Below are 14,463 nucleotides of genomic sequence, written 5' to 3' on the forward strand. Positions count from 1 at the left end.
TGCGGTGGCGCAATCTTAGCTCACTGCAACCTCTGCCTCCCAGATTCAAATGATTCTCCTGCCTCAGCCTCCCAAGTAGCTGGGATTACAGGCTTGTGCCACCATGCCCAGCTAATTTTTTGTATTTTTTAGTAGAGATGGGGTTTCGCCATTTTGGCCAGGCTGGTCTTGAACTCCTAACCTCAGATGATCTGCCCGCCTCGGCCTCCCAAAGTGCTGGGATTACAGGTGTGAGCCACTGTGCCTGGCCAATTATTGTTTTTAAATAGCTGTCTTCTTCACTAAACTGGAAGCTCTATGAGGGCTTGTTCATCAAGACACTTAAATGCCTAGCATTTGGTAGACAATTTTTTTTTTTTTTTTGAGACAGAGTCTCGCTCTGTTGCCCAGGCTGGAGTACAGTGGCACGATCTCAGCTCACTGCAACCTCCGACTCCTGGGTTCAAGCAATTCTCCTGCCTCAGCCTCCCGAGTAGCTGGGACTACAGGCGCACGCCACCACACCCAGCTAATTTTTTTGTATTTTAGTAGAGACGGGGTTTCATTGTGTTGCCCAGGCTGGTCTCAAACTCCTGAGCTCAGGCAATCTGCCCACCTCGGCCTCGCAAAGTGCTAGGATTAGAGGCGTGAGCCACTGCGCCCGGCCAATATTTTTTAATAAATAAATCAGTCTTTCAAAAATCAATTCCCATACCCTACAACTAACATTGAGCTCTCCTTAATTGTTAAAGCATAATTCAGCATTTGATTCTGCAGTCTTTTCTCATTCAACTTCATATACATGAGGATTGAATCAAGAAACTGGAAGTTCTCCTTTCTTTTTCCCAGTCTAATACCAAGTTTGTGCCCCTAGGCCAGCCCTATTTCCTAGGAAAGTCCCACTACCTCTTTGCTACCATGAAGTTACTTTTCCTATTCACTTTGATGGGTGGCTGTGAGGGCAAAATGAGAAGACTGCTATGAATAACACACACTTCAACTTGAGAGGGCCCAGTGAGTGCTCATGTAAAAGGTGGCTGTTTTCTACCAGAGGCACAGAGCAGAGTGGGTTCAAAGGGCAGGTTCTGGGTCTAAATATTAGTCACACCACTTACCATCTGAGGAACCTAAAGCAAGTAAGAATCTTAACTTCTCTGTACCTCAGTTTCTCCAAATGTAAAACAGCAATAATATTACCTAATTCATAAGGCTGTTGACAGAACAAAAAGAGATAACATATATATAGCACCTCAAAAAACACCTAGTCTGTATAAACATGCCATAAATATTAACAATATTATGGTCCTTATTACAGAGGGTAGAAGCTGAGTCTCATCACGTCTACTTCCAGCAGGCACTCAGGACCGCTCGTCATGGCTCCAGATCCTACCTGGCAGGAGGGAAGCGACTGATATCCCCTCGGTCAAAAGTGAAGCATCGAAGGTTCGGACTGCAGGCCCAGGAGGCAGGGGATGGGGCTGCAGATTGGCCACCCTCAGACTGCAGTTCCCAGTGGGAGATGGCTTCATTCACAAAGTCCTTGGCACTCAGCTGCTCCAGCTTAGCACTTACATGATCCCAGGCAGCAAAGTTATTGACCAGTGCACCATACTTCTGCTCTGAGAGGAGACTGACACGGATTGATGGCCAAAGATCTCCAAACTGCACACTGTAAGTCATGTCAAAATTCTGCAAAGCCAGTCGAACAGCAGGGAATTTGGGCTCTGTGGCAGCCTAAAAGAGAGAGGACAGGCTTATTGGTTTTCCCAGTCTTGCCTCTACCCCCTACTACCTGACCCCACCTCAGAGCCTAGGGGCAAACTTGGATCCAGCTAGTGCCCACTCCTGCTTTTGCATCCTGCCTGCCTGCCAGAGAAGTGTGAGAGGGAAAAGTAGTGGAGGGTGGGCCTTCCCATCCCAGGGTTGTCAGATAAAGATGTAACTCTCATGGTACTGTGCGGGGGTCATCAAGAAGGGGGACCTTGGAGAAAGAGGAACTTAGGAGAATGGGAGCTCAGGAGAGGACAATTGAGGAGAGCCTGCAGAAGATTAGGAGAAACTATGGAGGCTCTGGGAAGCTTTGAACTTAAAAGCAAAAGGCCCTTTTCTTCTGAACAGTCCTATTTTCAAAGCACTTTCATGTCTACTAGCTTATGTGAGCGCTACAACTGATAGCTCAGTAAGCTACAAAAAAAAATTAACAACATTTCAATTTGATGAAGAGATGTGGGTAACTTACCTAGCGTCATGCAGTGACTAGCACCACCATGCTTAGAATCAGAGGGTTGAGGGTCATGTTGGGAGAGTTCCCAGACCCCAGAAAGGTTGGATAAGGAGGGCCCAAAGAATCTTGAGGTGTGAACCAAAATAGGGACTTGTAGGATGACTGCTATGGGGGTAGCAGGGGACAAGAGGCCAAGAGCGAGGAGGCAGAGTAAAAGAGAAATGAAGACTTCAGATGAGGAGTGCACAAGTCAGTCCCGGTTGCTGCAGCTGGGATGCTTGTTATAGCTGGCAATCTTGTTACTATGTATGCCTTGCTCTGGCCTAGATTTTTGGTCTGGTCAGAACTTTTGCTCTGGCCCTCATTTCTTGTTTTTTTTTTTTTTTTGAGACGGAGTCTCACTGTGTCCCCCAGGTTGGAGTGCAGTGGCGCGATCTCGGCTCACTGCAAGCTCCGCCTCCTGGGTTCACGCCATTCTCCTGCCTCAGCCTCCCGAGTAGCTGGGACTACAGGAGCCCGCCACCATGCCCGGCTAATTTTTTGTATTTTTGGTAGAAACGGGGTTTCACCGTGTTAGCCAAGATGGTCTCGATCTCCTGACCTCGTGATCCGCCCGTCTCGGCCTCCCAAAGTGCTGGGATTACAGGCGTGAGCCACCGCGCCCGGCCAACCCTCATTTCTTGTTATGGTGAGGACTGTTGCTCTGACTGACTTTTGCCTCGCTGGGACTCTTGCTCTGGCTCCTGCTATGTTGGGGACTCTTGCTCTGGCCTTGACCTTTGCCATGTTGGGGACTCCTGCTCCGGTTCCGACTTTTGCCATTACAGACTCTTGCTCTTGCCCTGCCCTCTGCTAATTTGGGGACTCTCACTCTGGCGCTCATTTATGCTAAGTTGGGGACTCTCACTCTGGCCCTGACTTGTGTTTTGTTGAGGATTACTGCTCCGGCCCCAGCTTCTGCTAGGATAGGGACTCCTTTTCTGGCTTGGACTTCTGCTCAGATGATGGCTCTTGCTCCAGCTCTGACTTCTGCCATCATGGGGACTCTTGCTTTGGCTCCAGCTTTGGCTTTGGTGGGAACTCCTGCTCTCGCTGTCACTACTCTGGCATTCGCTAATAATAGTCAAACTACAGCTGGGATTGGTGCTACAGCTGGAATCCTTGGATGAAGGCAAAGGGCAGCTGTAGGGGATCTGCAGAGGCTCTTTGCAAGGGCCTTGAGAGGCCACAGGGTAGATATGGAGGCCACAGGGGACAGTATCAGGGTAGGCCCGGACTCGGGGGACAATGGGTAAACTTTGAGGATCAAAGGGTGTTTTCAAAGGGATAAAAGAATAGATGTGGGTAGAACAAGGAGGCATCACAGGCTGACAACGAGGTTGGGGTGGGCCTCTGGGAGTGCTATAGGTGTCACGCAGGGGCACGATGGGAGGGGGGCCTGTCGAATGATTGAGGGAGCCAGAGAGTGGGCAGGGATGGGGGGTGGAGGGAACCACAGAGTATATATGGGTATTGCAGGGGGGCCCTATGGAGGGTCCATAGGGGCTGCTCTGAGCATAACTATTGGGCGAGACAGGATCACAAGGAAGGCAGAGGGGAAGAGAAGTGGGGATAACACTTTTGAGGGTTCTAGGGACCACAGTCGGTAAGGTAGTCCTTGGGGGAAGTTCTTTGGGGCTGGAATTTGAAGGAGTTGTGATGTATGGCTGCATACAAGAAGGACCAGAGAGGCAGGAGGGAGGTGGGGGACAGGTGTGGGCCTTAGCAGGCTTGGGCTGGCCAGAAGGGGTGTGCTGGGGAGTGTTGACTAGGGAGAGACATTTGTGGGGAGTATGTGACTGTCTTAACTTTGGAGACTTAGGGGACTTTGGTTGGGGGGAAACTGGAGTGGGAAGAGGGGGTTCATTATAGCTTCTGCGGGGAAGTGACTGGGGTGGAGATATAAACTGGCTGCCCAGGGGTGAAGGGAAGGAAAGGACAGAATGAGGACCAAGGGGACGAGATGGTTCCTGGGAACAGGGGGGACCAGAAGTTGTGATGCCCAGGGTTAGGATGAGGTAAGAGTTCCCAGTTGCCTCCCAGGAGAGAAGGGACTCAAAGCAAGCCTTCCTGGGAGCCTGGGACTGGGGTGAGCAAGGAGAATCAGTACTCCCGGGGCGCAGGCAGATGGCATAGCAAGGACTCCCAGGGGTAGGCATGTAGACCTCTGAGGAAAGATGGGAGTAATGATAAGAGCCCTCCTGAGGTGAGCTGGGAGAGCCAGGCATGCCTGCCTGAGAAGAGAGTGGGGAGCCACAACAATTTTTCTCAAGGGGCAGGTCAAGCTGTGGTTTGGGTTCAAAAGAGTCTAGAGGCTTAAGGCTGCCATGGTAAAAGCTGCCAGTAGGTGGGGAAGATGCTGGAGAGAGAAGGGGGTCATTATAACTTCTCCCTGAGGACCAGTGAGAGGGCAGAGAGATCATCTGCCCAGTTTCCAAAACTCTGTGAGAAAGGGTTGGAGAGGCCATAGGACTAGTTTCCACTGGCCGGCGAGCAAGAGGAGGTGAAATCGTGAGGCAAGTTCCCGGGGTCCTACGTGTAGGAGGAGGCGAAATCATGGGTCCAGTTTCCAAGGGTACATGAGTGAGCTGAGGGGAGGTCACTGGGCTTGTTCCCGGGGACTGATGAGCAAGGGGAAAGGAGGTTGCCGGCCTGGTTCCAAAAGCTGAAGGGCATCCGCTAGAGTAACAGAGATTAGTGTGCTGGTCAAAGTACGGGCCTTGAAGACAGGGACGCCGCATTCTCGAGGGACTCATCCAGCTGCAATAAGGGGTCCGCTGACAGAGACGGGGTGACCCCGGAATGCTGAACTGCTCAAAATAAGGGCTGGAGAGTGGGGAACCCGAGTGGCAGGGTTCGCGGCAGTAGATCCTTTCCAGGAGTGGGGAAGAGGACTCAAAAGAACATCTCCCTGAGTGCGAGGAAGGTTGTGGGGGTGGAAGAGATGGTGGCGGTGGCGAGGGAATCGGCTGGGGTGGGCAGGGGGATGTGCCGGTCATAGAAGAAATTCCAGGGCTTCCAGTGAGGCAAGAAAAAGGGTCTCTGGAGAAGCAGGGAGAGTCCAGAGGATGAGAGGATTCGTTGCACCTTTTGCCAGGGTTTGGGCTGGCAGTATGGACAGGGTGGTCGCTGTAACCTTTCCCGGTCGCCAGAGGCAGCTCGAGGTTGAGGAAGGGGCTGAATCCTTTCCTGCAAGGCGGAGACCCAGGAGTGCAGGCAAGGTCGCTATGGTATTTTCCGAGGGGTGAGGGCGACCGGGCTGGAAAATCAATGAGGAAAGGAGGAGAAGTCATGTGGGGGAAGAATGGGCAAGGGAAAGGGGGAGGGGAGGGAGAGAAGTAAAAGGGGGAGTGGGGGACAGAAAGGTAGGTGGACACAACTGGGGAACAAGAGACGGTGACATCACTAAAAGAATGAAGGCGAAGGTGATGACGCAACTTAGAGGGGCGGAGTCAGGAGACTGCAGACGTAACAAGTGGAAGAGACTAACGCTCGGGACATAAAGAGTGCGGACAGAGGCGGTGATGGAAAAGACGAGAGACGGAGGTGCCCAGGGACGCTCCGTGGAGTGCTTGGGAAAGACGCTAGGCGTTCTAGAGGGCCGGGAAACGGAAAGACTGGAGAAGTTTCCACCCTCACTTTTCCCTCCTGCGCCCCCAGCCGGACCTTACCCATTTCTTCTTATATCGATGTCTCCGCGGGACCGTCGCGAAGTCCACACGCTTCAGCAGCTCCCGGACACCCCTCAGTGTCAGCGCAGCCATGTCGGGGTGCGCCACTGGGTAATTCCGACTGGAACCGCGACGGGAGACTCGCGTGTTCCGGGGAGGTGGTGAGCGCCACCCGGCGGGACACGAGCAAAAAAAGGGGAAGGAAATACATCCGACTCTCTCCCAGGACTCCGCGCGCCTCTACAGACTCCGCCCAGCCAGGGGTCCCCTGAAGGCTGCTGGAAAAAGAGCAACCTGGCACCCGGAATGATGACTCTGCCTAGATACTTAGAGCAGTGCGAGGGACTCCAAAGAAGCCCCTAGCCCACTTGGGGGATCAGGGAGGATTAGGAGCTGGTGTTTGAGTACCGAAAGAGTTAGCTAGGCGAAAAGGGGCGGGAAGGGCCTCCTAGGCCGAAATTGCATGGAGGAAGATCCTTAGGTAGAGGAAAATGAGACCAGACTTGTAGGCAGAAGCAGATTTGCAGTGAAACGATTGAAGCTTAAGTTTCAGGACCCGGCCGGGCGTGGTGGCTCACGCCTGTAATCCCAGCACTTTGAGAGGCCGAGGGGAGCAGATCACGAGGTCAGAAGATCGAGACCCTCCTGGCTAACACAGTGAAACCCCGTCTGTACCAAAAATACAAAAAATTAGCCGGGCGACGTTGCTGGCGCCTGTAGTCCCAGCTACTTGGGAAGCTGAGGGAGGAGAATGGCGTGAACCCGGGAGGCGGAGCTTGCAGTAAGCCGAGATCGCGCCACTGCACTCCAGCCTGGACGACAAAGCGAGACTCCGTCTCAAAAAAAAAAAAAAGAGGAGGCGTGAATAACCCACCCCTTGTTTAGCGTACCATCAAGAAATAACCATAAAAACGGGCAACCAGCAGCCCTTGGGGCTGCTCTATCTATGGAATATCCATTCTTTTATTCTTGTACTTTAATAAACTTGCTCTCACTTTGCATTGCGGACTCGCCCTGAATTCTTTCTTGTGCGAGATCCATGAACCTCTCTTGGGGTCTGGATCGGGACCCCTTTCTGGTAACAACGCCTGTAATCCCAGCCAATCTCCCTGCCTCACTCCTACCCACCCTGATAATTGGCTGTTGAATGATCATTTAAAAACACAGTTTCTGGCCGGGCGCGGTGGCTCACGCTTGTAATCCCAGCACTTTGGGAGGCCGAGGCGGGCGGATCACGAGGTCAGGAGATCGAGACCACGGTGAAACCCCGTCTCTACTAAAAATACAAAAAATTAGCCGGGCGTGGTGGCGGGCGCCTGTAGTCCCAGCTACTCCGAGAGGCTGAGGCAGGAGAATGGCGTGAACCCGGGAGGCGGAGGTTGCAGTGAGCTGAGATCGCGCCACTGCACTCCAGCCTGGGCGACAGAGCGAGACTCCGTCTCAAAAAAAAAAACAAAAAAAAACAAAAAAAAAACAGTTTCTGATCGCGTCCCTCCTCTCCACTGGATCCCTACTGGTGATGTCAAATGTTGTGGGGCCTAACGCTTCCACAATTTGAGAAGACGTAGTTAAGAAAAATAATACAAAACTTGGCCTGGCGCGGTGGCTCACGCTGCCCCCAGCCAAAAGCTTTTTCTTATTTGGCATTTGAATGTGGAATTTTGGAATTTTCTTATTGGCAACAAATACTGTCAGTTATTTTCCTTGAAGTGACAGGCTCATTTTGTTCATTTTTCAAGAAAAAGGCTGGCCGGCACTGTGGCTCATGTCTGTAATCCTAGGACTTGGGAGGCCGAGGTGGGTGGATCACCTGAGATCAGGAGTTGGAGACCAGCCAGGCCAACGTGGTGAAACCCAGTCTCTACTAAAAATACAAAAATTAGTTGGGCGTGGTGGCGCATGCCTGTAATCCCAGCTACTTAGGAGGCTGAGGCAGGAGAATAACTTGAACCCAGGAGGCAGAGGTTGCAGTGAACTGAGATCATGCCACTGTACTCCAGGCTGGGCAACAGAGTGAGATTCTGTCTCAAAAGAAAAATTCTAGTATATTAAAATATAATTGATTTTTTCTGTTGACCTTGTATCCTGAGACCTTCCTAAACTCAATTATTACTTTTGATAACTTTTTGGAAATCTATTCAGGTTTTCTATGCATATGGTCATGTCTTTTGTAAATAAAGACATTTTAACTTCTTTCTTTTCTATCTATATCCCCTTTTTTTTTCTTTGCTTTATTCCACTGGCTAGGACTTCCAGTACACAGTTGAATGTAAGTGGTGATGGTAGACATCCTTGCCTTGTTCCCATTCTTAAGTAGAAAGCATTCAGTACTTCACCATTATATATGATGTTAGCTGTAGATTTGTGTGTGCGTGCACCTGCATGTGTATAGATGTCCTTTCTTAGGTTTAGAAAGTTCCCTTCTGTTCCTAGTTTGCTGAGATTTTAAAAAATCATGATAGTTGTTGATTTTCCTTAAGTTTTTTTTTTTTCTATTAAGATGATCATACAGTTTTACTCCTTTTTTTTTTTTTTTTTTTTGACAGTTTCGCTCTGTTACCAGGCTGGAGTGCAGTGGTGCCATCTCGGCTCACTGCAACCTCCACCTCCTAGGTTCAAGCAATTCTTCTGCCTCAGCCTCCTGAGTAGCTGTTATCACAGGTATGCGCCACCACGCCCGGCTAATTTTTATATTTTTGGTAGAGATGGAGTTTCACCGTGTTGGCCAGGCTGGTCTCCAACTCCTGATCTCAGGTGATCCGCCCACCTCCCAAAGTGCTGTGATTAGGTGTGAGCTCCTGTGCTCAGCCAGTTTTACTTCTTTATTCCATTACTATGATGAATCATATTGACTGACTTTTCAACATGAACCAACTTTGTATTCTTGTAAAAAACACATTAATTCATGATACAAATACAGTATTTTTTTTCTTTTAGACAGAGTCTTGCTCTGTCACCCAGGCTGCAGTGCAGTGGCACAATTTTGGCTCACTGCAACCCACACCTCCCGGGTTCAAGCAATTCTTCTGCCTCAGCCTCCTGAGTAGCTGAGACTACAGGTGCAGGCCACCACGCCCAGCTAATTTTTATATTTTTAGTAGAGACAGGGTTTTGCCATGTTGGCCAATCTGGTCTTGAACTCCTGACCTCAGGTGATCCACCCATCTCGGCCTCCCAAAGTGCTGGGATTACAGGTATGAGCCACGGCGCCCAGCCGATGATACAGTATTCTTTTTAAATATTGTTGGGATTCTTGGGTCTGAGTTAATGAGTCGTATTTGCCTGCAGCTTTTTCTTCTTATAAAGTCTTTGTTTGATTCTGATATCAGGGCAATGCTGGCCTCATAAAATGAATTTAGGAAATGTCCCTTCACTTCTATTTTCTTTTTTTTTTTTTTTAATTTTTTCTTTTTTTGAAATGGAGTTTCCTTCTTGTTGCCTAGGCTGGAGTGCAATGGCATGATCTCGGCTCACTGCAACCTCCACCTCTCAGGTTCAAGTGATTTTCCTGCCTCAGCCTCCTGAGTAGCTAGGATTACAGGCACCCGCCACCGCACCTGGCTAATTTTTTTTTCTTTTGTATTTTTAGTAGAGACCGGGTTTCACCATGTTGGCCAGGCTGTTGATTTTTATTGATATATAATAATTGTACATATTTTGGGAGTACAGGTGATATTTTGATACATGTATACGATGTATAGTGATCAATTATGAAGGGATTGGGATATCCATCACCTCAAACACAAACATTTATCTTTGTGTTGAGATCATTATAATTCTTCTAAATATTTTAAAATATACACTAAATTATTTATAATTATAATTTCCCTACTTTACTATCAAATACTAGAATTTATTCCTTTTCTCTAACCGTATTTTTGTACCCATTAACCAACTTCTCAATTTCTTTTCTTTTTTTTTTTTCTTTTTTTGAGGAGTCTCGCTCTGTCGCCCAGGCTGGAGTGCAGTGGTGCGATCTCGGCTCACTGCAAGCTCCACCTCCCGGGTTCACACCATTCTCCTGCCTCAGCCTCCCAAGTAGCTGGGACTACAGGCGCCTGCCACCATGCCCGGCTAATTTTTTATATTTTTTAGTAGAGACGGTTTCACCATGTTAGCCAGGATGGTGTCGATCTCCTGACCTCAGGTGATCCACCTGCCTCGGCCTCCCAAAGTGCTGGGATTATAGGCATGAGCCACTGCGCCCGGCCTTTTTTTTTTTTTTTTGAGATGGAGTTTCCTTCTTGTTACCCAGGCTGGAGTGCAATGGCGCATCTTGGTTCATCACAACCTCCGCCTCCCAGGTTCAAGCAATTCTCCTGCCTCAGCCTCCCGAATAGCTGGGATTACAGGCATGTGCCACCACGTTTGGCTAATTTTGTATTTTGAGTAGAGGCGGGGTTTCTCCATATTGGTCAGGATGGTCTCGAACTCGTGACCTCAGGTGATCCGCCCGCCCCAGCCTCCCAAAGTACTGGGATTACAGGCATAAGCCACCATGCCTGGCTCAATTTCTTTTTTTTTTTTTTTTTTTTTTTTTTTGAGACGGAGTCTTGCTCTGTCCCCCAGGCTGGAGTGCAGTGGCGCAATCTTGGCTCATTGCAAGCTCTGCCTCCCGGGTTCACGCCATTCTCCTGCCTCAGCCTCCTGAGTAGCTGGGACTACAGGCGCCCGCCAACACGCCCGGCTAATTTTTTGTATTTTTAGTAGAGACGGGGTTTCACCGTGTTAGCCAGTATGGTCTCGATCTCCTGACCTCGTGATCCGCCCGCCTCGGCCTCCCAAAGTGCTGGGATTACAGGTTTGAGCCACCGCGCCCGGCATGGCTCAATTTCTTTAATGATACAGGGCAGTGGTGATTTTATCCCTCCCTTAGGGGACATTTGGTAACATCTGGAGACATTTGGGGTTGTTACAACTGGGTGGTCATTCTGGCATTTAGTCGGTAGAGGCCAGGGATACTGCTCAGTACCCTACAATACACAGGACAGCCCTCCCCCATAATTATCCAACCCAAATATCAACAGTGCTGAGGTTGAGAAACCCTAATATTAGGGCCGGGTGCGGTGGCTCACGCCTGTAATCCCAGCACTTTGGGAGGCCGAGGTGGGCGGATCACGAGGTCAGGAGATCGAGACCATCCTGGTTAACATGATGAAACCCCGTCTCTACTAAAAATACAAAAAAATTAGCCAGGTGTGATGGTGGGCGCCTGTAGTCTCAGCTACTCAGGAGGCTGAGGCAGGAGAATGGCGTGAACTCGGGAGGCGGAGCTTGCAGTGAGCCGAGATCGCGCCACAGCACTCCAGCCTGGGTGACAGAGCGAGACTCCGTCTCAAAAAAAAAAAAAAGAGAAACCCTAATATAAAGCTATTTGAACTTTCTAACTTTCTAATTCTTGCATTGGTTTTGACAATTTGAATCTTTTTTTTCTTTTTTTGAGACTGAGTCTTACTCTGTTGCCCAGGCTGGAGTGCAGTGGTGCAATCTCAGCTCACTGCAACCTCCACCTCCCAGGTTCGAGATTCTTGTGCCTCAGCCTCCTGAGTAGCTGGGATTACAGGTATGCACCACCACACCCGGCTAATTTTTGTATTTTTAGTAGAGACGGGGTTTCACCATGTTGGCCAGGCTGGTCTCGAACTCTTGGCCTCAAGTGATCCGCCTGCCTCGGCCTCACAAAATGCTGGGATTATAGGCATTAGCCACCGTGCCCAGTGCTAATTTTTGTATTTTTAGTAGAGATGGGGATACGTCGCCGGCCGCGGTGGCTCACACCTGTAATCCCAGCACTTTGGGAGGCCGAGGTGGGTGGATCACAAAGTCAGGAGATTGAGACCACCCTGGCTAACACAGTGAAACCCCATCTCTACTAAAAAAAAAAAAAAAAAAAGAAAATTAGCCGGGTGTGGTAGCGGGCGCCTGTAGTCCCAGCTACTCGGGAGGCTGAAGCAGGAGAATTGCATGAACCCAGGAGGCAGGGCTTGTAGTGAACAGAGATTGTGCCACTGCACTCCAGCCTGGGCGATAGAGCAAGACTCCATCTCAAAAAAAAAAAAAAAAAAAAAAGAGATGGGGATACCTCATGTTGGCCTGGCCAGGCTGGTCTCAAACTCCTGACCTTAAGTGACTTACCTGCCTTGGCCTCCCAAAGTGCTGGAATTACAGCAGTGAACTACCATGCCTGACCCTCATTCCCTTTTTAAAAAATTAGCCAGGCATGGTGGCATGTACCTGTAAGTCCTAACTGCTGGAAAGCTGAGGCAGGAGGATCTCTTTAGCCCAGTTCGAGGCTGCAGTGAGCTATGATGGTGCCACTGTAATCCAACTTAGGCAACAGAGCAAGACCCTGTCTTGTGTGTGTGTATGTGTGTGTGTGTGTGTGTGCGCATACCAGTACGTAAACACCACAGTGTTTGTTCTGGTTTTTACCTTTTCTTTTTTTTTTTTTTTTCAGATGGAATCTCACTCTTGTCACCCAGGCTGGAGTGCAGTGGCGCGATCTTGGCTCACTGCAACTTCTGCCTCCTGGGTTCAAACAATTCTCCTGCCTCAGCCTCCTGAGTAGCTGGGATTACAGGCGCCTGACACCATGCCCGGCTAATTTTTGTACTTTTAGTAGAGACAGGGTTTTGTCATGTTGGCCACGCTGGTCTCGAACTCCTGACCTCAGGTGATTCCCCCGCCTCAGCCTCCCAAAGTGCTGAGATTACAGGCGTGAGCCACAACGCACGGCCAAAACCCTGTCTTTTAAAAAATAAATTTTTTTTTAAAATTTTTATTTTTTTGAGATGGAGTCTCTGTCTGTCACCCAGACTGGAGTGCAATGGTGCAATCTCAGCTCACTGCAACCTCCATCTCCCTAGTTCAAGCCATTCTCCTGCCTCAGCATCCTGAGTAGCTGGGATACAGGTACCCACCACCACGCCCACCTAATTTTAGAGAGGTTTTGCCATGTTGGCCAGGCTGGTCTCAAACTCCTGACCTCACGTGATCCACCCGCCTCGGCTTCCCAAAGTGCTGGGATTACAGGTTGTGAACCACCTCGCCTGGTTTTTTCTTTTTAAAAAGGTTTTTTTTTTTTTTTTTTTTTTTTTTTTTTTTTGAGACTGAGTTTCACTCTTGTTGCCCAGGCTGGAGTGCAATGGCGCGATCTCGGCTCACTGCAACTGCCACCTCCCAAGTTCAAGCAATTCTCCTGCCTCAGCCTCCCGAGTAGCTGGGATTACAGGCATGCACCACCACGCCTGGCTAATTTTTTTTTGTATTTTTAGTAGAGACAGGGTTTCCCCATGTTGAGGCTGGTCTTGACTCTTGACCTCACATGATCCGCCCACCTCGGCCTCCCAAAATGCTGGGATTACAGGCATGAGCCACAGTGCCCAGCCAAAAAGGTTTTTTTTTTTTTTTTTTTTTGAGATGGAGTCTCCCTCTGTCGCCCAGGCTGGAGTGCAGTGGCGCAATCTCGGCTCACTACAAGCTTCACCTCCCGGGTTCACACCATTCTCCGCCCACCACCATGCCCAGCTGATTTTTTTGTATTTTTAGTAGATGGGGTTTCACCGTGTTAGCCAGGATGGTCTCAATCTCCTGACCTTGTGATTCCCCCACCTTGGCCTCCCAAAGTGAAAAGTCTTTTTTTTTTTAGAGACGGAGTCTCGCTCTGTCGCCCAGGCTGGGGTGCAGTGGCGGGATCTCGGCTCACTGCAACCTCCGCCTCCCGGGTTCAGGCAATTCTCCTGCCTCAGCCTCCAGAGTAGCTGGGACTACAGGTGCACGCCACCACACCAGCTAATTTTTTTTTGTATTTTAGTAGAGACAGGGTTTCACCGTGTTGCCAAGGCTGGTCTTGAACTCCTGAGCTCAGGCAATCCGTCCACCTCGGTCTCCCAAAATGCTAGGATTACACACGTGAGACACCACACCTGACCAAAAGTTTCTTACGTAATTTTTTTTTTGTAGAGGTAGAGTCTCACTATGTTGCCCATGCTGGTCTCAAACTCCCAGCCTCAAGTAATCCTCCCACCTTGGCCTCCCAAAGTGCTAGGATTACATGTGTGAGCCATCTCACCTGGCTTTTTCTTTTAAAAAATACAGGGTCTCAACTATGTGTCCCAGACCCAATGATCATAGCTCAATGTAACCCCTGAACTTTGGGCTTAAGGTATCCTCTTATCTTAGCCTCCCAAGTAGCTAGGACTACAGAACACCATCACACACAGCTACTTATTTTTGTAGACAGGATCTCACTATGTTGCCAAGGCTGGTCTTGAACTCCTGGCTTTAAGAGATCCTCTTGCCTCAGCCTCTGAAAGGGTTGAGATTACAGGTGTAAGCCACTGTGCCAGGCCCAGCCCTCATCAAGACATACATACTTGCTAGGTGATGGGTACATCTATTCTTTTGTTGTTGTTGTTGTTGAGACGGAGTCTGGCTCTGTCACCCAGGCTGGAGTGCAGTGGCGCAATCTTGGCTCACTGCAAGCTCCGCCTCCCAGGTTCACGCCATTCTCCTGCCTCAGCCTCCTCAGTAGCTGGGACTACAGGTGCC

At 49.6% G+C, this 14,463-nt stretch overlaps 1 protein-coding gene across 27 annotated transcripts in view; it reads right to left on the reverse strand.

Moving 5' to 3' along the window:
* LOC129469147 (fatty-acid amide hydrolase 1) overlaps window positions 1-7,350 on the reverse strand; it is a 66,461-nt gene extending 59,111 nt beyond the window's left edge. For 16 of the 27 annotated variants that reach the window (XR_010117679.1, XR_010117678.1, XR_010117683.1 and 13 more), the window contains exons 1-2: window positions 5,914-7,350; window positions 1,370-1,713 (exon numbers count right to left, since the gene is read on the reverse strand). Coding sequence is in view for 19 of the 27 variants with exons in the window: in XM_055255420.2 (XP_055111395.1) it covers window positions 1,370-1,713; window positions 5,914-6,006 (437 nt within the window). In the remaining 8 variants the exon portion in view is untranslated. Of the gene's footprint in view, window positions 1-1,369; window positions 1,714-2,218; window positions 2,369-2,980; window positions 5,857-5,913 lie in introns of those variants that run through there. The other 11 variants (XR_008652924.2, XM_063627618.1, XM_063627616.1 and 8 more) reach the window with 11 other exon arrangements.
* Window positions 7,351-14,463: the final 7,113 nt, after the last annotated feature.

The sequence above is a fragment of the Symphalangus syndactylus genome, chromosome 12, assembly GCF_028878055.3.
Source record: "Symphalangus syndactylus isolate Jambi chromosome 12, NHGRI_mSymSyn1-v2.1_pri, whole genome shotgun sequence".
In the NCBI taxonomy this organism is placed as follows: Eukaryota; Metazoa; Chordata; class Mammalia; order Primates; family Hylobatidae; genus Symphalangus; species Symphalangus syndactylus.